Source organism: Rissa tridactyla, chromosome 8, assembly GCF_028500815.1.
Source record: "Rissa tridactyla isolate bRisTri1 chromosome 8, bRisTri1.patW.cur.20221130, whole genome shotgun sequence".
In the NCBI taxonomy this organism is placed as follows: domain Eukaryota; kingdom Metazoa; phylum Chordata; class Aves; order Charadriiformes; family Laridae; genus Rissa; species Rissa tridactyla.
The window spans coordinates 43,977,707-44,002,137 of record NC_071473.1 but is presented as its reverse complement, the minus strand read 5'-3'; the positions used below and the strand labels follow the sequence as shown (position 1 = coordinate 44,002,137).

The following is a 24,431-nucleotide window of genomic DNA, read 5'->3' as shown; positions in this document are numbered from 1 at the left end:
GGGTGGCAGGGCAGCAGGGGATATAACAAGTAATGGCCCCGAGTGTGGAAACAGTGTTAATAAAGTGTATTTCACTTTTAATTTTGGCATATAATGTAATGATCTTTTTTAAGGCCCTATCATATTATCTGCATGACTAGATTATTGAGTCTTCATCATCTCCAGATAAATTTATGACCAGGATGATGCTTGGAATTTATTATCAGTCAATAGAGCTCAATACTGTAACAAGGCGTGTAATAAGATATACATATTTAATGATCCGGAGTAAAACAGCCCCGCTAATGGGCAGGATGAGACGGAGGCTGGAGCGTTAATTTCCATCCCCTGCCCCTTTCCGCGGGAGCCTGCACCGTTCAGACGGGACGTAGCCCCGAGGTCCCACATGTCGCCCGTCCCTGTCTCACACATAGCACATGGGTCTCTCTGAGGTGGCTTTGTAGGTCTGGCTGACATGCCCGTCTGCATCACGTACGGGCCCGGCACGCGGCTGCCTCCTTCCAGCCCAGCAGGCTGGGTGAGCAGTGCATGGAGCTGCCACGAGGCCAGCCGCCACCAAGGCGGCTGGCAAAGGCCACCCAGTGGTTTCCATGTTTCGGAGGCAAGCCTGAAATCCTGCCTCCGGGATGGCGCAGGGCTCCTCCACAGCGCCAGGGTGGGTGGACCTACCAATACCCGAAGGGGGCTACAGCAAAGCTGGCCGTTTGCAAGGGCATGCGGCGATAGGACGAGGGACAGTGGTTTTAAACTAGAGCTGGGCAGGTTTAGATCAGGCATTTGGAAGAAGTTCTTTACAATGAGGGTGGTGAGACACTGGAACAGGGTGCCTAGAGAGGTGGTGGAGGCCCCATCCCTGGAGACATTCAAGGCCAGGTTTGATGAGGCTCTGAGCAACCTGATCTAGTTGAAGATGTCCCTGCTTGCTGCAGGGGGGTTGGACTAGATGACCTTTAAAGGTCCCTTCCAACCCAACACATTCTATGATTCTATGGACAGTCTCCATCCCCATTGTGCGATGCCTCCAGTCCAGCAATCTCGGTGCAAAGCCCTTGGTGGAGACACAGTCCCACGCGAGCTGCGCTGGCGGTGCCATCGGGGCAGGGTCCCCCACGCTCCTGCCCACCCAGTGATGCCCCTGGCAGGAGGACGGTGTGGTGACACTGCGGGGAGTGGGGCAGGTCCGCGTGCCGAAGCGCCCCAGCCCCGCGTGCGGCTGCCCACAGACGGAGTCATGTCGCACAAGGGCCCATCTCCCTCACCAGGTTATATTTTGAGCTGCTGGCGCTGATTTTTCCAGCCCTTTGGGATGTTATTAAATTAGTTTCCTAGGACTTTTAATAAGCACTTTTGATGCCTTTGAAGCATGCGGCTTTGTGGGAAGATTACAGTCCCGCATCCATCTCGCTGGGAGAGAAACAATGGCAGCAGGGCTGGCGTTTGATCTCTCCTCCAGAAGGCGAGAGAGGGTTTGTGTGAGACAAAGAGGTGAGCTGCTGATTTGGAGCTAATGTTTAAAAATAGGTAGGTCTCCCTCCAAGATAAAGAGACCTGCCCTTCTCTGTGTAATCGCCTGCCTCTGCCTCACTGGACCCGCAGAAACACAGCTCGCTTTATTTGAAGGCTTCGAGTGCGGCGCCGCAGTTTGATTCTGGGTCCTTTTAAAGCAATAACTAGGCCATCTGACCAAGCTTTAAAGAGCAGGAGAACTTTCCATTAGGACTCGCCACACACTCTCGGCGGCACTGGAATTGCATCCTCGCCTTTTATTTCCCTTCTCTGACATCTTGTGTCACTCGCAGGCGGGAGAAACTCGGCTTTATAAACTCTCTCATTTCTCCCTTGAAATTTCTCCCTAATTAGGGTCCCAATCCCAGTGGTGGGACTGGGCGTCAGGAGCTGGACGTGGAGTGGAACCAACAGCCAGGCAGGGTTGGGGGGCTTGCGGGGCTCGAAATGCCCTGCAAACCCTGGAGAGGTTTGGCCTTCTGCTGCCCTCAATAAACCCTCCGTCAGAGCAGGGCATGGCAGAGGCATGGCAGCACGCGGAGGGGACACGAGAGGCAGGGCCACCTGCACCGGCGCTGAGGACCAGCGGGAAGGCACCCCAAATTGCTCCCTGAAGGCTGGGCACCCCCTGGTCCCCAGCAGCATCGCTCAGGGGCAGGGACACGGCATCTCCCACGTCTGTCCCCACAGCTCCCGTGCAGCAGAACCAGAGCCACCGTCCCTGCTGTGCTGAGGCTGCAGCATCCGCGTGCCCGACCCCGGCGCTGGCTCTGGAAAGGGGGCCACGGGGTGAGTTACACGCCATGGGCACCCGGCTCCAGCCGGGCATGCCTTCACCGCAGGGAGAAAAGGCATCAAGGGAGCCGAATTCCCTTTATCTGTGGATAACTACTGCTGCCTTTAACAGCCTGGAATAAACTAGCCATAAATATCATGATCATAAGTGCTTAGATATGGCAACTTTACACTGAACAGAGGTTTTAACCTTCCCTGCGGAGGATATCCAGCTCTACATCAGTGACTGCTTCCATCCAGCTGCACGGCCAAAGACAAGCTCTAGGTGAGCTGCTCGGAGCGGCCACACCAGCTGCCAGCCGGCTCTCAGCCCAGTCCAGCCCCAGTCCTTAGTCCGGTTTTGGGGTAGGACCTCCCTCCTGCTCTCAGGGCCTGGCTGCTGCCACGTGTGTCCTGCTGGAGGGGACAGGAAGGACTCGTCCCACCGCAGGCTGCCTGCCTGCCCCTGCCCGCTCTGGGGTGTGCGCCAGGAGAAGGGCTGATGGGGCAGCCCCTGGAGCCCTGCCTGTGGGATGAAGCCCCACCACCCTGGCAGGGCTGCCTGCTCCCACCAGTGCCTCCCGGCATCCCCAGGGACCCGTTCCAGCGGCAGGGACAGTCCCAGCTGTGCAGGCAGGGCAAAGGCAGAGCCGTGGTGGTGGTGGGCTGTGGGCTGGGCAGTGTTGCTGCAGCAGCATCCTGGCTCCCACCGGTCCCTTGGTCTTCTCTCTTGCTCTGGTATTGGTGGGGCTGGACATGCCGGCACCTCCCCTGCCTGTCCTGTCCCCTCCTGTCAGCTGCCTGCAGCTCTACAGTCATAGAATCACAGAATGGTTCAGGTTGGAAGGGACCTTAAAGATCATCCAGTTCCAACCCCCCTGCCCTGGGCAGTGACACCTCCCACTAGACCAGGCTGCTCAAAGCCCCATCCAGCCTGGGCTTGGCCAGTCTGTCCAGGCCAGTCCAGGAGACAAGGCTGTTGCATCTACTGAGCCACCCCATGGGGCTCCCAGCCTCCTCCCTCACCGCACTTTGCTCCGGTGTCTCTGGCTGTGCTTCCAGCAGCACCTCTGGGCAGGGACCCTCCATCCATGTTGCAGAGGGGGGCAGGCACCAGCCTGGACATCCCCAGCATCCAGCACAGCCAGGGCCAAGAGCATCTCTGCCGTGTACCATCCCCAAGTCCAGCAGGGTCACCCCAGCCCCAACAGGCAGGAGTCCTGCTGCCACCGTCCTTTCCTCCTTCCTCTAAGGAGGCACCAGTGCTGGAGCCTGCGATTTACTGGGCTCCTGTGAAGACCCACCTCCCATTCCCCTTCCCACCCACAGAGCTCTGGAGAGGGGGTCCTGAGCCACCAACTTCTGCAGGATCTTGCCACCGTCACCTTGTCCCCGAGCCAGACCAGGGGTCCCGTACCAGCCCCGGAGCAAGGGGGCAGCTTGCATCCTCCCAGCACCTCACCAGTGCCCCAGCCCTGACTTTATTTTGCATGGCGACTTTCAGGCGAGCTGTAAAACACGCGGACGACTTAAATAATACACGACAGTGTACGGTATAAATTACAGGAAGCCAGCGGTGGAGCGACATTGTATGCTGAATAAATTAAAGGCTGCGTGACTTACAGGCGAGATTGATCTCCTGCCGAGCATTTTGTTTAGTGACGTGCTTGTCATAAGGGAGAGCTAATTACGGGTGCGGAGGTGCACAGCACCGGCACTGGGGAGTACGGCGCAAACTGGACTCCTGAATGTCAGCGGGGTCCCCGCACGTCCAGGATTTGCTCTTTCCGATGCCAGCCACATGCCAAGTCCCCGTTAGCTGGGTGCTGGTGGCATTCTGGGGGACATCCGGCTCCATCCCATCCCAGAGCAAAGGGCTGTGCTGCCGTGGGGAGCTGCCAGCGTCTGAAAGTGGGTGACCCGGCGTGGGGGACACAGCTGGCCAGTGGCTCTGGGGTCTGCCCTGGGCAAGGGCTGGCGTTGGGGCTGCCTTGGTGGCATGCTCATGGCGGGGATGGAGGTGCCCCAACCGGAGCCCGTTCCCCGTGGAGCGGAACTGTACAGGAGCACGTCCTTTATTCCTGTGGATGGTCGGAGCCGGCGCTGCCTCCCTCATCCCCGAGCCCTAGCACTGCTCACAGGGTGACACAGGGACCCCGCCGGTGCGGGGGGACACAAGGCTGGCTGAGCAACGGAGCTGAGAGCGGCAGGGCTGATTTGGGGACTGAAGAGTACAAAAAGGCACATTCTTGTCCGAAATTAGGTAGGGATCTTGTAATAGCAGGATACTGCTCTGAGCCACCAAGGGAAGGGGGGCGACTTCTTGAGGGCAAGGTTTGGGCTGGATAATTTTGGGGAAGACGTGCTTTACCCGCGGGAGTCGGGTGAGAGGTTTGGGTGCAGCTGGGTGCCCGCCTGCCGACTTTAACCGCCGAACTCGGGGCCAAGTTCGGAGGCTCGTCCTGCTGGGCTCCTCCCGCAGAGCAGGGACGTCACCTCTGCCAGGAGGTCTGTCCCCGCCACGCGGGGAGCGACGCCGAGCAGGCGATGCGTGGCCGGTGAGGCGGCGGCAGAGGCCAGCCAAGGGAAGACCTCCCCGGGCTACCTGGAGGGTGCTGGTGGCCGGAGGCCGTGCTTGGGAGCAGGCTGGCCGGCGGGATGCGCACCCCTCCGGCTCAGCGGCTGTCTGTCACTCGGCAGGATTATGAGTAGTGAGCGTAATGCATCGGCGTATGAATAGGGTTGTCTGGCTGATGGTGATGTATCGTTTTTCATTACTGCCTCTCAAGCCCTCCCTGCTCCACGTGTGGAAATTCTATTTATTCCCTAATTTGTAAAAATTCCCTCCTTATCTGATACCAATCAGGGAGGGGTAATTGGCTCTCCAGGGCTAGCGGCTGGGGTCCTGATGAAGAGATATGTGTGTCTGCTCCGGCTGTCCAGGCACCCTGCCCTGCTGCACCAGCGACACGGGCCACAATTAATAATGATTTGCAAATGGCAGACAAGCAATAACGCAGAAAGATGTCCAGCCAGCCTCCTGCCCGCCCCTTAATTTCCTTCTGTAATATAAATGGCACGGGAACGAAAATCCAGCGCTATAAATTCTGAAATTAGTTATTCACCGTAATAAATGGTTCCCTTTTTGGTGTGCGGTCCGCCCCCCCCCCCATCCTCCTCCTCCGACCTCCTCCCCCAACTCCCTCCACCCCTCCCGCCCCCCCCCCCCGCCCGCTACCTACTTCATTTGAGTCCTAATATGCAAATGCTGTAATTTAACGGGATGGTGAAGTTGATTTTCATGTTAACTTAATTACTTTGATTTATGAAGGGCTGGGATGCAGACACGGCTCCGTCCTCGCCCACCTCCCGCCCCTCGCCCCTCTGCGCTCCCGCCGACCCGCCGCCTCTCTTCCCCTTTCTTCCCTTTTCCCAGTCCTCCCTTCCTCTTCTTCCCCAAGTTTAGTGTTTTATTAGCTGCCTTTAAGTGGACATAAGTCCTCGCGACAATTGCATGATGCGGAGGACAAATTCCCCGTCCTGCCTTGTTTAATCGTGCCTGGATAATGGATGTATAATTGACTCATTTGAATGCTTTTGCCTACAGGAGTGCAGAGCATTAAATGTTTGATTGCCTTAATTTCCAAACAGATCATTATCCCCTTCTTACCCGCTCTTAATAAACACTTTATGAGGATTTTTTTTGTGAAGGAAAAAAAATCTCCACTCCTCGTACTTCTCTGAAGTGATAAACTCTAATTAAGTCTAATATTTAAAAATATGGTAATGGTGACTTGTTTGAATAAGTGGCCTGCATTTCCATAATTTCATTATTACGTAAAACACGCTAATTATTTGAAGTGTGCTTATTACTAAAAGAGAAATCTCCTTCTAATAAAGATGAAATTGGCTTTTTTCCCTGTATTGCCGCGCACAGGCTGCTCCCCTTCCCTCCCGGCCGGTGGGTGGCTGTGGCCGGGAGCGGGGCGATGGCGGCGCTCGCTTTGTTTGCCCAGGGATGCTGCCGGCCTGCGAGGATGCTGGATGTGCGGGGACAGTCTCAGTGGGTAGGGGACAAACGGAGGGCTCTGTGCACCCTGTGCCACCCATGTCCCCAGCAATGTTGATGCTCTTCAGGCTCGTGGGCTCCAGGAGCTGTTGGGGACGGTGCGAGAGAACTCAGCCCCAGCTGTCCATCCCCTCCAGCTGGGGTGACCCTGATTTCGGGGTCCCCCCGCGTGGCATCGCCCGTGCCGGGTCATCCGTCAGCCTGCGGGGCTGGCGGGTGTCTCGGCAGCCCAGTGTCCCCGGCCACCCAGATCCAGTCACTCTTCTTCCAGTCCCCAGGGCAGGGGACAGGAGGAAGCGGCCAGTCACCCATGGGGTGATGGTGGCCAGCCCGGGCGGGAGGAAGCAGGTGCCCGGGGTGGCAGATTGAATGGCAGGACAGGTCCCCTCCGCTGCGCTCACCTGCCCGGCTGCTTCCTGGGGACACCTGGCAGTGTCACCTCCCTGCAGAGACATGCCCTCTGCGCTCCACCATCCCTGCTGGCTGAGCTGGATTTGGAGGCTTCACTGACCCCGGCGCGCCGGGGTTGGGACAGCCATCCCGTTCCCCCCAGGGACAGCCACAGGATGGGGGAGGACGGGTATTAATTGTGTCCAAACCCCCCTTTAGAGCCCGTGTGGGCGCTCTGTGGCGGGGCAGGCAGGGGAGGCACTGGGATGAAGTCAATATAAAACTAATTTTCTCTTCTTCGTGAAGAAATGAGGTGTGTGGCAGTAACGTAATTGCAGATAATGAGGTAAGTTATTCTTAATATTCTGCGCATCGCTGTCAGCTCCACCTAATATACCTGCCGGCTGCGCGGGGCACGCCGAGCCCCTCGCCCCGTGTGCACAATGATGAGGCCATTCGTTTGGGAGCAGCCTGGCAGGACCGTCCCCAGCATCCCCATGGCTCCCTTCGGGCTGGGTGTGTTCTGCCATGTCCTTGTCACCGCTGCGGCAGTCATCCCAGTGTCCCCACCTTCCCCAGCACCGCCAAGTGCTGGATCCCCCAGGATGCTTATGGCCAAGGTCACCCTGGGACCAATGTGGGTCCTCTCATCCCCGAAGCTGGTGGGTGGCTGGTCCCTGCAGGGGGGTGACCGCTGCCCGTTGGCTGGGGTGTGCACAGCCGTGGCCTCCCGGTGCAGCGCAGGTGATGGGACAAGTGTGGGTGCCCCCTCCCTGGGCCGGGGAAGCCTTGGGAGCACACGAAGGCCAGAAGCAGTCACATTTTGCGGGGTGACCCCGCTGCAGGGCTGTCCCAGGGCCGCTGCCGAGGTGAGCACAGCCCAGGCGCCAACTGAATGGGACGTGCCACGGTGGGCACAGATGCAGACCAGACACAGCTCACTCCGGGGTCCAGCATGGACAGGGCAAGTGGCCACAAGAACCTGGCTCCATGTGCCAGGCGAGGGGCATCACTCCTTGCCTGTGACAGCTCTGTCCCCTCCTGGGGACATGCCTGCTCAGGGGGAGCAGTACAGCCCATGGGGGGGACACAGCACCCAGCGCTGCCCTTTGCGCTTGCCGGGGACGCCGGCAGCAGCGCCGGGCTGCGTGGGGACTGCGCAGCTCCCGCCGGTCACAAGGCCACCTGCTGTCACCCAGGGCCAGCGGCGGAGAGACGAAGGGCGGCGGTGGCTGGGCGGCCCTGTTTCCGCTTTGCAGGGAGCTGTTATACAAAGGCAGCAGTGATATTATTCATTAACAGTAATCTGCCATTAGAACATTGACAAATGGCCCCTCGTCGCCTGAGCATCAGTTCTTGTACAGCCCATAAAGCATGGGGACAGTTTAAATATGGACCTGCTCAGCTCGGGCCGGGGGTGATCCGTCTTCCCGGCCGTAGCCCAGGTGCGGCGGGGCTGCCTCCAAATGAGCGCATTTAGGGGGGCCTTGAGCTCCCCCAACCACCCCAAGCCCACCCGGGATTGAAAAGCTGGCTCCGTGCACCGCAAGCATCTCGTCCCAGCGCACAGCAGTGGCAGTGGTGCCCGGCCCTCCAAGCCCCCGTGGCGGTGGCATCTGGGTGGTCTGGTCCCATGGGGACGCAGGAGAGATGGGGACAGTGCTGGCAGGGCAGTGCACATGGGGACGCGGACCCTTCTCTTCTCCCCGGTGCCTGGGGTGGAGGGTGCGGAGGTGATGCTCTTCCCACGTCATGCCCGGGCTGCAGGCCAGCCTCTTGCTGCCGAAATCCTTGAGCTTGTCCTGGTTTCACAGCGGCTAGAGGGAGGACACACGCCAGGCGGAGAGCCCAGCGCCACGGGCTGGGGGGTTTCTGCGTCCAACCCAACAGAGGAGCACGGTGGGAACGTCTGTCCCCCTCGAGGACAAGGGCAGCCGGCGATGCTGAACGGCAGCAAACTCCAGACCTAATTAAAAGGCAGGTTCTGGCACCCTGCACGTGTGCGCATGCTACTGTCCCTGGCTGTCACCGCGGCCAAGAGCTTGGTGAGACACGGAGAGGGCCGGGACATGGGTGTCGAGGAGGTGCAGTGTTGCAGTGGGTAACGCTAAAACACTGGATAGACGGGTTAAAACATGTTGGGGTTAAGCCAGCCGGGACAAGGGGACATTGGGGTGGCACATCACCCCCACAGCCTGGCCGAGGATGGTCCTGGAGGTGGCCGGGACCCAGCGCCTCGGGGCGAGCTCGACCCCGGAGGTGCCGGGGCTGCCGCGGGGGGGACACGGGGTGACGCTCGGCAGCGGCAGGACAAGGCGAGGGGCAGGGAGGCAGGGCAGAGCCACCGCCGCGCTCGCGGGAGGCAGGATAACCCCGGGCTGACCCCTTTCACACACACCGCACAACACCCCTAAATCAATTGCATCTTATTATTACAATATCAATATACAATATTCCTACAATAACACCATTGATTTTCTACTCAGAGGCTGCACCTAAGTCTGTTTTAAAGAGGAGGGAGTTAATAGTGCCCTCATTAAAAATCTATAGATTACCCCCCACCCCCAAAAAAGAAAAAGCAGTTTATATTCATTAGGGCTATTGAATATAAAGTAATATGTTTGTGTAGGACATTGGAGTAATGTGATAATCCGTCCGCATATCAGGGAGAAATCCACTTAGCAACCCTGTCAGCTTGACAAGAAAAATGTGCCCATAAAGTCGGGAATACATTGAGGGAGCGAGCGCCAGGCGAGCGGGGGCGCGCGTGCGTGTGTGCGCGCCGGTGCGGCACCCGCGGGGCCACCTTCACCCCGTCCCCCTGCTCAGGCCTGGGGACACAAGCAGGCCCCCCCCCCACCCCCCGCGATGGCACCAGGAGGTGTCCGGGACCGGGGCGAGCCAGGTGCAGAATCATAGAATCACAGAATGGTGGGGGTTGGAAGGGACCTCTGGAGATCATCTAGTCCAACCCCCCTGCCAGAGCAGGGTCACCCAGAGCAGGTTGCACAGGAACGCAATCCCAACGCGCTGGGATTGGGATGGCGGGGGGCTCCGCACCCTGCCAGCCTCCCCGGCCCCGGGCAGGGGCACCCTGATGGGACGTGGCTGGGGGTGCCGGCAGGTGCTGGGGCAGCCCCGCTGCAGCCAAGAGCCCCCCGGTGGGCACAGGGAGGGCAGGGCTGCCCGTGCCCCCCCCCCCACCGCCTCGAGCCTGCCTCGGAGCCCGCTTATCCCCTGCCCCGTGGTCACCTCCGCGATGGATTAAGCACCGAAAGAGCAGCAAAGCAATCCCGTTCGCGCTCTCTTAGGCTGTCAATTGCCTTTTTTGTAATAGAAATTCCTTTCACAAGGTAACGACGGCCAGATTTAGAGGATTTCATATTGCTAATAATTCCCCAAACAGCCATCTGACTGTGTTGTTTTAAAAGCCGCTTAGTTTTTTGCTTTGGAGTTTATGAAAATCTCCCACTCTAATATCCCGAGAGCCAGCCTATAATTGTGTTATTAAATCAATCGGAGCGGATTACATTGTAAAATCAATAGATGGCTGTAATTGCATATTAGAAAGTTGTTCTGCTGTTGTTGATTTTTTTTTTACATGGATAATTATAATAAGCGTGTTTACCTTAGTGCTGATTTGGAATCAGTCTCACTAAATGACTTATGACGAGCCTGGCGCTCCCGCTGCCAGGGACCCGTGGCATTGTTCGGGACGGTGGGGACGGTGCTGGTGGCACAGGCTTGCGAGTGGCACCGACACACCGGCTTTGCGGGGTGGTAGCCCAGAGGCCAGGGTGGCTCCCAGCGCTGGCACCCGGCACGAGAGCACGTCAGGGCTTTGGGGCGATGGCTGGTGGGGTTTAGGAAGCAGCTGGTCGTCCCAGAGGGTCTCCCGGGGGGTTCCATGGGGTCTCGCATCCAGTTTGGCCGCTCCCCAGGTCTCTGCGCAGTTCCCCTTTCAGCGACACGGAGCAATCGCCAAGTGCCGGCAGCGTCCCGGTGGATGCTGCGGGCAGGGAGGTGGGCAGCGGGACGCCTGGGAGCAGGGAAGGGCAGCGGCCGGGGCTGTGCTTTCAGATCCAATCCGCCCCCCTGGTGCAGCTCAGAGGCCAGGGTTTGCCTTGCTGTTGTGTTTTTTGGGGGACCAGGCCAGGGCTGGCTGTGGGGTGGGGGTACTTTGGCCACAGACCGTTGCACTCCCCCTGCCTCAGTTTCCCCAGCTTTTGAGGCACCGTTTCCCTGTTAGGTCCCACTGGAAGCTGGCTCCAGCGCTGGTTTCCCAGGGGCTCAGCTGGCCGGGGGACAAGATGATGGAGCAGGGGGTCCTAAGGGCAGGGAGGGGTTGCTTGAGTGGGAACAAGTGGCAGTGGCAACTGGCTCTGTGGCATGGCTGGGCAGGACACCCGTCATCTCCAGGGCCCTTTCGGAGCCATTGGTGCCACCTCGGCCAGCAGAGAGGACAGAGGCACAGAGAGACGGGCTCGTCTGTGCCCCTGCACTGCTCGGTGGGGCTGGGGACACCTCTCCGTCGCTGGGCTGTCCTCACGCCCACCTCCCTTCCCTGGCCTGGCACACCGGGGGCTGGGGGGGACACTCAGGAGGCACGTGGCTGTGATGGGGACGTTGGGGACATCACCTCTCTGACTGCCGGCCATCAGCCAGGAGGGTCCGCAGCCGCTCAGGGCCATCCCGCCGGGAGCTGCGCACGGCAGGGAGCCCCCCACGCCTCCGACTGACCCGGGGGGACGGGTGATGGCTTTGCCACTGGGGTCACCGGGCGCAGCGGGGCTGGTGGCCAGGAGCGGCCAGGTGGGCCGGCAGCCCCATCCCTATGGGCAGGAGCCTGGCACAGGGCAGTGCTGCCCCTCCACGCGGGGCCTTCAATCCGGCACGCGGCACTGTCAGCAGGCAGCCTGCTGTCTCCTAGACAGTGAAATATGGCCACAATTAGCCCGGATACAGTTCAATTATGATAAACAGCGTTTGCACCCTTTAAGCCGTGATTAAAAGGCCTCCTCCCGTTGATAGAGAGACCTAATTTCACATTATTATCGCTGTAGCTTGATTATAAAGCACTCCCTGGATTTACAGTTGGGAGATGGATGTGGAGGCTTCTTTATCATTTACACATCAGTAATGATGCAGCCTTCCTTCCACCGCAACATCCATCCAGCGGCGGCGGGGAGAGGGGGGCCCTGCCTGCGTGCCCCCCCGCCCCCCCCTTCCCGGGGCACCCTCTCCCCATGTCAGCCGGGCCCCGCTGCCACACGCAAGTGGGCAAAGTCACCCTTACGGTAACAGCTTGATAAATGGGCGGGCGGTAATGAAATGGAGACATCAAGGCGTGGGGCGAGGAAGAAAGAGTGGTAATCGGAACGAGTGGAGCTGTCCCGAAACGGAGGGGAGCGGGAAGAAGGATCGCCTCTGCGCCGTGTGCTGTCAAGGGAGAAATTACACATTTACTCTTGCTTTTTCTTAAGGAGACGGCCCTCATAGATCAAAACATGGATTTACAAGCCAATTTTCAACATGAAATATAGACACCAGGAATCAATTTAAGCCCAGCTTCTATTTTAGCAAACGGTGCCTGCGTTTAGTCCCAGGTAAATAACACCAGCCGGAGCCTTCCCCCTCCCCGGCTCGCCGCCCACCCACCGCTCGCTCTGGTGGCCGCGGTGCTGCCGGCTGGTCCCCAGCACCCGCTTCGGCCATGGTCCCACGCCGGGGATGGCTGCGGCTGGCCTGCCAGCCTGGGGCCAGTGGGCACGGGGCAGCACTGAGGGCTGGCTCTGGCAGGGATGGGGACAAGCCTGAATGGTGGTGGCAAGCAGAGCGAGCCAGGTGGCACACAGCCCCTGCCCGAGGAGGGCGAGGGGAAGGAGAGGACCCTCCTTGGCTGGTGGAGGGCAGCTCTGGCATCACCTGCCATCCCCATCCTGGTGCGGGGACAACCCCTTTGCTGCTCAGTGCCACCGAGGGACGGGGGTGCTGGAAGAGGAGGCTGCGGTGGCCGGCACGGGGCTTGCAGGGAAGCAGCCGCTGGCCAAGAGCTGGGGGCCAGCGTGGATCCAGCTTGCGGGAACGCCACCTTCCCCATCCACCGGCTCGCCACATGCTGTGGGACAAGCACCGGCCCAGGGGGACCCAGGGATGTGGCAACCAGTAGCCTGGGCAATGCCACTGCTTCAGGCAAGCCTTCGGGTCCTGGACATGGATCCATCCCAGTGCAGAGTGGGGCCATAGCGGGATGCAGGTGGTCAGTGCTGGGGAGCCAGAGGACCCCACACTGCTCCAAGGCACTTGGGACAGAGTGCCCGGACTGGTGGGGACATGGGGGCTCCGGGCACAGCCCCAGCGTGGGACTTGGAGCTTATTCCAACAGGTCCCGGTCGGATCATGGCACTAACCCAGCATCTCTGTGCTCTCTCTGCAGACGACTGTAAGAACATCGCCAACATCATGAAGACACTGGCCCATAGAGGCTTCATCTTCAAGCAGACCTCCAAACCCTTTTGATCCCCAAGGCAAGCCAGGCAAGGGCTGCATGTGCCCGGCGCCGGCGAGGCGGGGAGGACGGGCTCCAGCATTAAAATAAAACGGCAACCGAGGCCAGAGGAACCGACACAAAAAAAAAAAAAAAAAAAAACAAAAAAAAAAATCTCAATTTCAGCTGTTAACTCCAGTAGAGGTTGTATATATGGGAAGGCAAATCTGTGTAGACCTGATGTGACTCCCTCTCTGGGCTGCTCCGGACATTATGCCATGCTAGCGGACAGCCGCGTAGGGCGCTTGCACCACATTTTAGACTCGTAGTTTGTTCTTTTTCTTTGGCTCCCGATTTCCGTCCCTCCCTCCATATCCCACCCCGTCCTCCCTCTCCCGCCCCGTAGCCAGAGCATCCCCCCCACCCTCCATCTCCTCCCCGGCATGGGCCGTCCCCGCCTTCCCTTCTTCTTTCTTTTCTCTGGTTTTATGTTTTCAAGGCCTCGACGGCTGCTGCAGCGAGGCCGGCGCCTGCCCGTGCCCGGGCTGCGCTGACGGAGGCTCAGCAGTGTCAAGACGGCCCCTCGCCCTCCCCGCCAGCCCCCCCACCCCCGCCTCTCCCCCCAGCGCCTTTTCCCCTTTTTGAGTCAACACTAATCCCTCTCTGACTCCTGTATGTGACAAACGCGATCCGTCTCTTTATGTTCAAGGTGAAGTGCCTGTATTCTCCGCTGCAGAGCCCCTGGCAGCCCCACGGCGGGCTGCGGGGCCCCGGAGGGCTCCCTTCAGTGGGGCAGGGGGCCCGGCGGGCGGGCGGGCGGGCAGCAGGAGGGAGGTGACAGTGTCCGCGCAGAGCCGCGTCCCATCCCATCCCCGTCCCCCTCTGCTCGTGCCTCTTGCGGGGCTGGGTGGGATGCCCAGCCCTGCCCCGGCCCCGCCGACCGATTCCAGCTCCACCGGGGCCAGGCTCGTCGCAGCACGGCGTCCATTGCCGGCGGTGGACGTGCCAGCGCGCGCTGGCCCCCGGCCCACAGGTTACCCGAGCAGGGGAGCTGCAAATTGCCCCAGGCCCCCTGACCCCGCTCCCCTCCCACCCCGTCCGGCCTCCCTCGGTTCCCGAGCTGAGGTTTGGACACCCCCCCTCACATGCCCACAGTCCCCGCGGGCCGTGCCGTGCCGTGCCGTGCCCCTCGCAGGTCCCCACGGACGCTCAGCAGCAGCTGGCTTGTTGCCTGAGAGAGTTGGCGAGCACATCCCCTCCGGCTGGCTGGGCTCCCGGCCGGCCAGAGCAGTTGGGGGGCAGCCGTGGGGTAGGCTGAGGGCGCGCGTGTGTCTCCCCCCCGGCCCCGGGTGTCACGCAGCCCCGGGGCCCTGCTGAATGGAGCCCTCGTCCGGGCGCTGACCTGCAGGGAGGCTGCAGCCCCGGGCCCGTGCGTGCATGGCCTGGAGCGAAGCCGGTGACGGCAGCCAGAAGGGCAATACAGGCACTGAACTTGGCGGTACATGACTGCATGGTGTGTGGTGTTCCAGTTAAACCAACCGATAATGCAAACCCAGCATTTTCATTGTCTAGTTATTCCAATCCTTGCTGTAAATGTGCCACATGAATAAAGTTTGGGGGTAAAGGAGCCGGGGCTGTGCCCATGCATGTGCGAGTGTGTGCGGGGTGGGGGGGCAGAGGTGGGGCTGTGCCATCTCTGGGAGCAGGGTGCCCCACCGGTGGGGCTGCCCTCGCTCGGGTTTGGCACCCCAGCATGTCCACGCTCCCCAAAAAGGCAAACTTTTTTGGCTGTGAAAGGGCGGTGCGGGTTCCCTGCTGCTGGGAGCACTGCCCCGCTCTCCAGCATGGGCCCAGCAGTCTCACCCAGCCTTCTGCCCGCTGCAGGGTGGTGACAGCCACCACCATGTCCCACTGGCATCTGCCGTCCCGCCCTGCAGCCCGGCACGCTGTCCCCGCACTGCTGCTACCGCACTTAAAGCATCTCCGATCTCTCTCCAGCGTGGCTCTGCCCTGGGCAGCAGAGCCAGCATGAGCACAGCACCATGATGCCACACCGAGCCGTGCAGGAAAACGCCACCACGTCCAGGTGCCCACAGGACCCTGCCCAGTGCCATGGTGCCGCTGGGTGACAGGGATACAGCTGTCCATCTGGGATGAGTGGGCAGCTCCCGGAGGGAAGGGGCAGCCCCTGCCCACTTGCTCCACGCAAAGGTCACAGGGTGTTTAATGGCTCCGTCTGTGCAGCCCCTGATCAGCTTTATTGACCTATTTTCGATGGAGTCGTCTAATTAGTTTTCTATGAAAACTAAGAACTTGGCCTTTGCCCTTTACTCCTGCAGGCGAGAATGTGACTCGGAGGACGTTGTCACGGCGGATCGATCACCAGTTACACTTGACAGGCAGCGCAGAGGGGACGCGGGGTGGGCAGGCAGGCAGTGGCCTGGAGTGGGGCACACAGCCGGGGCCACCCATGCCCGTGGTGGCCACAGAGGCGGTGCGTGAACCCAGGCTCCCATCGATAGCATCGGTGACACCTCAGCCCCTCCAAAGCCCTGCAGCCCTGGGACAAAAGGGGACGAGCTCAGGGAGAGCCACTGGCAGCCAGTGCTCCCAGCACGGCACCCAGCCTGCCCAGGGCACAGGCGAGCTGGCTTGCTCCACATCAGCTCGCCAGGGCTAATGACGACTCTGCTCCAGTACAAGTGACGAGTTCTGTATTTACAGGGAGGCTCACGAAAATCTGGCTTTTAAAAAAACACCCCAAACCCACCAGAGCAAACCGCAGGCAGCAACAGCAGCCGCGGGGGAGCAGCGGCCACCGGCAGAGCCCTGCCACCCTGGGGCCACCCTCCAGCACCGGCTGCAGGTGTCTGGAGGCCGCACCGCTCCGGAAGGCGGATGGGACTGGGGCAGTGACACCGGGCAGGGGATGGCTCCCGCTGTTCCCTGCAGTTCTGCAGCATTTGCCCCAGCAAGGCCCCTGTCCTGCCCCATCGCTGCAGGCAGACAGCTGTCCCCGGGGCTCCGGGAGGGGACGGCACCGACCCTGCACACAGCTCCGCAGCTCCTCCTCGCCCAGCGCAAGGGGCTCACGGCTTTTTCACCTTCTTGACGGAGGAGGAGCTGGAAGCCGAGTCCCTTCGCTTTCTCTGCTCCAAGAAGGAAACAGGAAACAAAAGAAAACCCAGGGTCAGCAGGTGGGAGCGCTCAGGTCATGTGGAAAACACAACTGCCTGTCCCAGAGCCGGCCACAGGGCTCCAGCATCACACCCGGCAGTGCCCAGTGGACCACGCTGCCATCTGCCCTGCTGGAGGCAGAGCCAGGCCCTCACATGATGGGAGGGTCAGAGCTAATGCAGCAGTGACGAGGGGCTGGGATGGCACCCTTGCAGGGGATGTCACCTCCCTGACATGGACAGGGCTTTGGGATGCTCATCTTTGAGGTGCAGGGTCTGGGAGTGAGCAGGAGATAGGGGCTGAGCTCTGCAACAACCCAGTGGCCCCAGGAGCCCTGACCAAGCCAGCTGGAATGCAATAATCCCTCGGGACCTGGAGAGAGGGGCAGAGCGGCTCCGCGCTACGGCCAGCTGTGCTGGGGATGCTTGGTGTAGGACAGGGCAGAGCCTGGAAATGCTCTTCTGCCATCCGGACCTGCCGTGAAGTGGTCCAGGAGCAGAGCAGGAGGCTGACAGAGAACCATGGCTCCTCAAAAAAATCCACCTCGTTTCTGGGCAGCGCGCACCGATACACCCAAACGAGAGTGGTGGGCTCCAGTGAGCCTCACCCTTCACAGACAAGGTTTTAGGGCTGAATCCGGCCATAGGAAAGATGGGGCCATTCGCTCCAAATGGGGACAGTGACCCTAGCCGTATGGCTGCACTGCAGCGAGACTCGGTGCTGTGTGCTGCACGCACACTACGGCCAAGACCGCAGCGGGTTCAGCACCCAAAGCTGGGCTCCGTGGCACGCCAGAGCCACCAGGTACGCCACGCACTGGGTGCCATAGGGACACGCAGTGCCAGAGCCCCGGGGGTCCCACTGCACAGCGTGAGGTTGGGTCTGCGTTGCGCAACGCAGGCAGTCACTGCAGGACACGCTGCACAGGCACGGTGACTGTGGCCAGGTCCCCGCCGTACCCAGCCCTGCAGCCATCCCCTGTCCCCAAAGGCCTGCAGAGCCGCTGCCCCGGCTGGCAAGCACCCAGGAGACGGAGAAGGCAGCACAGACACACTCTCCGGAATGAGCCAGGCCTGCCCATCCCAGCTCCTCCAGCCCCACCGGTCCCGGCGGCAGTCTGCGTGGTGGGAGGCCCCGCTGCCTCCCCCGGTGGGAAGGCGGCCCCCCAGTTCCCGCTGGGCACTGGGCAGACGGCAAACAGAGCATGGAATTTGCACGGCTAAAAGTTAAATACAACACACACACGGATTTCGTCAGAGGCCCTGGCACGGCTGCCTTGGCGGGATCCGATTAACGGGGAAATAAAAGGGCCAGAGAACCCACACAGCAGTGTGAACAGATGCCCTATAAAAATCAAATACATGGTAATCAAGGGGACCGAAAGGTACATTTAAAAAAACAAAAACCCACCCTGGAAACAAAGGAGCTGGGCTTTGTGGCTTTCCTGGGAGGGCTGCGGAATTAATGGGGAAGAGCACATGTGTTTGATAATCTTTATATGGCAAAAGACCCATCTTTCAAATATGTCACAAATTCATATTAATCACCTTCCTATTGCCTTCTGTGGCGCAGCTATTCCAGTTGCCTTGGGCAAAATTGGGAACTGTCTGGTTAAAAAAAATGTTTTACATTATAATTTACAAGAGCCTACAAGTCTAGTTTCTTTTAATGGAAAGAACGATTAAAAAAAAAAGGAGACGAATATATATACACCCTGGTATATATACACTATATATATATTAAAAAATATATATATATAAAAGACAGATATTGTAACTCCATCTGGAAAGAGAGAATGTTTGATCTTAACAATGTAACTTCTAGCTTTCAAACAGGCTCAGAAAACAAGAAGTCAGCAGGAGTTCAGATAAAGGAAGCTTAAAAGTCAAATAATTCTGACTCTGAACCCGAGACTTCTTAGACTCAAGGTCCTTTCCTTTACCCATTAATGGGCTGACTTGTGAGCTCAGGAACAAAGTGCTGCAATGTGAGGATTTCTGAGAGTCACTCATTACAGATCACTGAGTGGAGTCTGAGTTGCGGAAATCAAAGGATCTAATCTGGAGTAACTGGCTGAACTTCTGCTTGGAACTAATTTGTTCCGAGTTCGGCTCACCTTTCACCTCCCAAAGGCCCCGAGTAAAGTCCCTCCCGGGGTCAGCAGCAGACAGCACTGGGGGGATCCCAGCTCGGCTTTAATGGTCAGCGATGGGCGCTGCAGCCCCTAGGAGAGGGTGGACAGGCAGCCAGCGTAGGAGGGAGGCGGTGGATGTGGCATGGCAGAACAGTGCCCCCAAGACAGGCAGACGCCTCTCCTAACCCGGGCTAAAACCCTGCTGAGCCATCCCCCATCCCACTGCTGGCCAAGGGGGATGGCGGCAGTCAGCTGTTGCCACCACCAGTATCCCAGGACCCTGGTGTGCCTCCATGCCAGTTCCTGGAAAGGAATACAGGCATGTCGGACAGGGCTCGGTAGTCAGGAGTCCTAGTCCTATTCCTGGCTTTGCCACTCACTCCCTCCAACATCTGGAGCAAGATACTTCTCTCGGGGGAAACAAATCTGGCTTCAGGGGAGCAGCTGGTTTGGAGGCTGAACTAATCCACGCTTAATCCAACATGCGGAGTGCCATAGGCAGGCAGTGCTAGACAGCACAAAGGGATTCTCCAACTCAGAGGAATTTGAAGCAGGGAGATTAAATGATTCCTCCGAGGGGCCCCGGCAGCTCAATGGCAAAGCACACACTTGAACTCGGGAGCTGACGGCTGGTGTGGCAGGGTTAAACCACTGGAGCGGCCTTGGCGAGGGGAAGGGCAAGGTGTCACCCGCAAGCACCCACAGCCGGGGCTGCAGGAGGCGAGGGAGGCAAAGGCCACTGCAAAGCACCGCTGCGCTTGCCCTGCAGAGAGCTGCTCGTTTGCACTACCGCTACTGCTAACGCCATTGCTGCCCCCGCTGCAAGGGCCCCAGGCTGGGGGAGAAGCGCTGCGCCTGCAGAGGCGGGCTGCTTTCTCAGCACCGTGTCCTGGGCCCGCTGCCTCCCAACGCTGTCCCCATCGTGCCAGGGCCTGGGACACCTCAGGGTTACTGCTGTGCATGGTGAGCACACACGCATGTACCCCACCAGCCAAACAGCCAGCGACTGCTCCAGCCACCCCCCTCCTCAGGGCTGACCCCAGTCCGCTGATCTTGCAGAGGTCGGTTTTAGCCACAATGCTGAGCAAGAGGCACTGGGGGCTGCTCCCGACAGCTCTGGGCAGGGCTGGGAGCATCACCAACACACGGCCTCCACTCAGCTCAGCCCGTCCTTGGAAAAGCTGGTTGTGGGCCACAGGCTGCTGGTCTCTTCCACTGCCACATTGCCCAGAACTGCAGGAAAGGTTCAGGGCAAGCACAGTTCAGGCCCTGTCTGACTCTCCAAACACACCTGAGCCAGGCAGAACATGGTCCAGCGGCCCCATTCCCCTCCTCTCCAAAATACCCCTCCAGCTGGGATGTAATTTTTCCCCCCCTCGAAAGGTAGCATAAAATGGTCACAGTGTGAATGTGCTTGACCTTTTGTCTTGGACTAATCTAATTGTGTCGTCTTTGTGTAATCAGCCGGTAAAGGTCAGTGCTGTATTTAACATGGGGGCCCTTTAGGTACTGAATTTGCCTTGCAGTGAATTAACTTGATTATATTTCTTTCAAATATGTCAGAGACCAGGGTCAGCTTAACCCCCTCTGTGCTGCCTGGGCCCACCCCTTTCTTTCCAGGAGGTGGCACTGAGGAACAACGTGGTCAGAAACACACAGATGGGCTCCCTTCTCATGCAGCCATGGCCACCACCAAAACCATCACCACCTCTCCCACCTTCCCAACAGGCAAAGGCTCAAGGGAGAGCAAGTGTGTTGTGAATCAGCCCGAAAAGTTCGCAAACCAGGACACTCCGGAGGGCAGGAAGGGGTGAGATTTCAGATTGAATGCAGCAGGGAAAAGAAAATTCAGGAGACTCCTTTGCAAACATGAACCTGTCTCAGTGGAACGCTTCCTTAAGACTCCATATTGTCACAATCAAATAGGACATTACTCAAGTCCAGATTAACGTGTCGCCTCTGCCGTTGACAGATAAGGTGTTCTCAATATCCTGCAATACATTATACATTTCAGAAAGTAAAGGTCTGTGCTGCTACCAGGGGCAGTATGTCTGAGGTGTCAGGGATGCCACTGCATGGAGACGGGCAGCTTTTACCAGACAGTTCAGCTCAGCTGTGCCAGGGGACTGTGCAGAAGGGAAAGCAACCTCGGCTGATCCCCAGGCATACCCTTGGCCCTGAGGCAGTGGTGAGGGGCTGGGCAGCCTGCCCTCACAGAGGCAGGGAGGAGAGGGTGGTGACTCGCATCCTGCATAGGCACAAGCACAGGATATCGTCACAGGGCTCGCAGTGGAAGAAGCCCTAGGTCTAGCTTTCCTTTCTCAGCACTGGAAGTGGGGTATAAAAACACCTCTTTGCTCTTCAAACACCTCTCTCCTTCCCAAGCCTCCTGCTCCAGGCAGGGCTTGACTCCAGGGACTTGGGCAGGTCATGGCTCATCACCTCAAGACTACTTTACCCTCTCGCTTCCCTCTGCTGAGCAACCCTTAAGGGGCTGCGTCTAGAAGGAAAATGCCTCAGGCCTGCAGCTGTACTGGCATCACTGTTGCTGCCATAGTGCAAGCTCTCGTCACCCAAAGCTTTGCTGCTTTGATCCATGGTGGCACCCACGTCAAGCCATCTGCCTGCATGCAGGATGTAGGAAGCCCTGCTGACCCCACGTATAGCACCAAGAACACTGTCCAGCACAGGAGACGAGCCCAGAGAGCAGCACTGGGACTTGGGGGGAAACAGGCGTGCTGTGCTCCCTTGGATGCGCACACCTGGAGGGAGAGCAGGGCAGCATCCCCAGTGCTTGTCAGGGCATCTGCGTCGGAGACCTGAGTGCTCCCTGTTCTGCCCCCCCAACCTTCCTTCTCACCGAGTTGGGGGTCAGTGGTGCTCCTACTACATCAATGATCTGGTCCTTGGCATCTCCCTTGCCCTCCTCGATGCCGAGCCCTGCCTGGCCATCTGGATGGGTGCCTTCTGCACTGAGGGGGCCAATACTACCAGCTTTGGCCAGGGCCTCGTAGCGGTGTCGTAACATCTGCAGCTCATATTCACAGTTGGCAAAGGCTTGCTTCAGCTCATACAGCAGCACCAGGTCGCTCCGCAGCTCGTTGAACATCTGCACAATCTCCTCTGTGGGCATAGGGTTAAGATCTAGGGAGAAAAAGGGGTTCTGTTAAACACCCAGACCTGCAACCCTAAAATGGAAGATCCCTAGAAAGTTCCTGGCTGCCCGTTCACTCCCACAAAAATATGTCAAGAGCTTTACTCCCATCACATGGATCATTAACAACCAGCATCCCTAAGGGTTGGAGACCTGAATTTCCAGGCTGTTCTTTGGCTCTGTCCAAGGACTAAGGGTGAGCCTGCAAAGTCCAGGACTTGGCAAGTGAAGGATGATGGAAGACACAGATCACACCAGATACTCAATCTTGCTACCCACCAGCTCATACAAAAGGAGCTCATTCTTGGGAACAAGTCCTCACTGCTGCAGAGGACAGAATTGCTCCTGCTGTTCCCTAACACCTTCACCAACAAGGGGTGGACAGGCTGAGCTCCCTTGCCTCTCTTGCTGCTCCTCCCAAGGTAGGACTGAGGCAGAGAATTCCTCTGCTGCTGTGTTACAGATGTGTTTTAACGCAGACCTGAACTGCTTGCAGCGTGGGCTGGTAGATCACCTCCCCACGCCATGCGTTCTGCTGCAGCCCATCACACGCACACACAGCCAGGAAGAGCTGCGTGTTCTGGAGAAGAAAAGGATGAAGCTCTGCGCATTTGCTCTGCTAGATGGCAGTGGCCTCCTGTCTGCAGGGCTGCCCACACGACCCCTTCCTGCTAGCACTATGTTCACCCACACAAAGCCCGGGTGTGTTTCTCCTCTCTAAGGCACAGCAGGGCTGGAGTACCAGGAAGCCCTCAAGATACATCTGTTTTGTAAGGCAAGAGTGGGGAGTCAGGAACCCCTCCTTACCCTCGTGGAAAGTAAGCTCTAAGAAGCACTTACATCCTTCCCCAAGGCTTCCCTAGCAGGCAAAGATGGTAACTCCCTTAGTTTTAAAGCAGAAAGGCAAAACCACCTTGGTTGAGACGCTTTCACCAGCCACAGGAGGCCTTCAGAACTGCACACAGTCTCTGAGACAACATATCAAGCCATAAACCAGTTGGCCCAAAAAAATAACAAGAGTTAACAGAAGTCAGTGCTGGAAGCAGGCTCAGTAATCTCTTGTAAATCACCAATAAAGCTTTTTTTTTTTTTCCCCTTCTTTTTTTCCTTTTTCTATTTTTAAAAATTCCCCCCAGCCACAGTTCAGGGGGGAAGGGATCGTCAGGTGTCTAATCAAGGGGCACTGCATGCTGGGACCTGTAGTATCTGCAAACTGTACCCACTGCACGGAGGGCAGCAGCTAGCTATGGGCTGCACTTCTTCCCCTCTAGCTACGAGCGGGTATTGTACATGTTAAGTGAACCCTTCTTTCTGCTGCTAAGACACTGGAGTTCAAGAGTGAGGGATGTGTGTTTACTCGCCTTTCAGCAGAGATGCTCCAGATTTTCACACAGCATGCAACCTATAAAGGGGGGATGAACAGTCCCAGACGCATTTTGGACTTGCCACCGTGAGCAGTAAATTAAGAGGAAACGAAGCTTGAAAGCAAGACAGGGCAGCCCTGAACAATGCGCATGCCGTGGTCAGTAACACACTTAGAAGTACCTCTCCCGGCAAGGCTGAGATTTGCCTTCCTAATACTGTGGTGCCTCTCTTGATGGTTAAAAAGGCCCAAACAAGAGAGAAACAAAGGCTCTTTTAAAACGTTTTTCTACTGGGAGGAAAAAAAAAAAAAACCCCGTGCATCTTGTTCTGGCTTTTACCCTCTCTCTCTCTTTTTTTTTTTTTTAAACACATAAAATATTTTAAAAACCATTCACATACTGTTATTCAAGAAACTGGCTGTATTACTAGGGGAAAAAATAGCCCATCTCGAGAACAAAGGCTAGCTCTGTGTGTCTCTTTCTCTCTCGCGTGCCCCCTTTACTCACCTACTCCGAGTTCCATCAGCATCTGCTCCAGGGCTTTAATCTTCTTCTGTCCCACCGAGCTTGGCAGTTTCATCTGGAACACAAAGGTAACAGAGCCACACAGCTCAGAGATAGCCCTCACTCACAGCCGTCTAGTTCAAAAGGCAAGAGAGCTTTTCTTTTTATAGTGCAGGGGGAACAAAAAAAGAAAGGGAGAGAAAGGAAAATCAAGTGGTAAGAGAGGGAGACAGGGGCTGAAAGTTTTCAGACTAGGTCCGAGGGCAGGTATTGAAAAGCCCGGTCGTGAGGGCTTTTATTTTCTCTCTCGTGTGTGTGCAAGACACGCTGTTTTACAGTTTCCATGTGTCACTGAATTAACAACAAAAGTTCTTCTTGGCTTCAAACCCTCTCCCGCGGTGCCCAGCCCATCAAAGGGCTCATTTACACAGCGGCTAATGTGCAATGCTGCCCTACTTTATTCGCTTTAGCCGGCCTGATTAGACTCATGCGCTAACAGACTCACTTCTCCTTTTACCTGCTGAGCCCCAGACCTGTGGGATTCATTTACAGAGCAGGCTTTATAACAAAGGGGAGAGACAGAGAGAGCACAGTTACTTGACTGGCGGAAGTGTGAACACACATTTACATCGGAGCTAAGGGGCTAGGTGAGAGAGGAAGCATCAGATGTGAGCTATGAAAGGGAATCGGGGCTGGCCAGGAGAGGAAGAATGCATACACTTAGCAGGGTCCTTCCTCTGCATTCATTTGGGCTCTAGCAGGAGTGCTAGCTGCTCAGACCAAGCATTTATTAGATTACAAGCAGCACAAACGCAGCTGGCACAATATGGCAGGGAGAACAGGTTTCCGAGAACGAATGAAAGCACTTTCCT

At 57.9% G+C, this 24,431-nt stretch overlaps 2 protein-coding genes across 11 annotated transcripts in view; one reads left to right on the top strand and one right to left on the bottom strand.

Annotated features, from left to right (window-relative positions):
- The window catches only part of ERI3 (ERI1 exoribonuclease family member 3), a 137,434-nt gene extending 122,584 nt beyond the window's left edge, over positions 1 to 14,850 (top strand). For all 5 annotated transcript variants that reach the window (XM_054212766.1, XM_054212763.1, XM_054212764.1 and 2 more), the window contains one exon: positions 13,176 to 14,850. In XM_054212766.1, the coding sequence (XP_054068741.1) occupies positions 13,176 to 13,258 (83 nt within the window). In that variant the 3' untranslated portion in view covers positions 13,259 to 14,850. The remainder of the gene's footprint in view (positions 1 to 13,175) is intronic.
- A 294-nt stretch (positions 14,851 to 15,144) lies between these two features.
- DMAP1 (DNA methyltransferase 1 associated protein 1) overlaps positions 15,145 to 24,431 on the bottom strand; it is a 35,022-nt gene continuing 25,735 nt past the window's right edge. For 4 of the 6 annotated variants that reach the window (XM_054212751.1, XM_054212753.1, XM_054212755.1 and 1 more), the window contains 2 exons: positions 23,563 to 23,635; positions 17,652 to 21,681 (listed from right to left, as the gene is read on the bottom strand). In XM_054212751.1, the coding sequence (XP_054068726.1) occupies positions 21,335 to 21,681; positions 23,563 to 23,635 (420 nt within the window). In that variant the 3' untranslated portion in view covers positions 17,652 to 21,334. Of the gene's footprint in view, positions 16,376 to 17,651; positions 21,682 to 23,562; positions 23,636 to 24,431 lie in introns of those variants that run through there. The other 2 variants (XM_054212749.1, XM_054212750.1) reach the window with 2 other exon arrangements.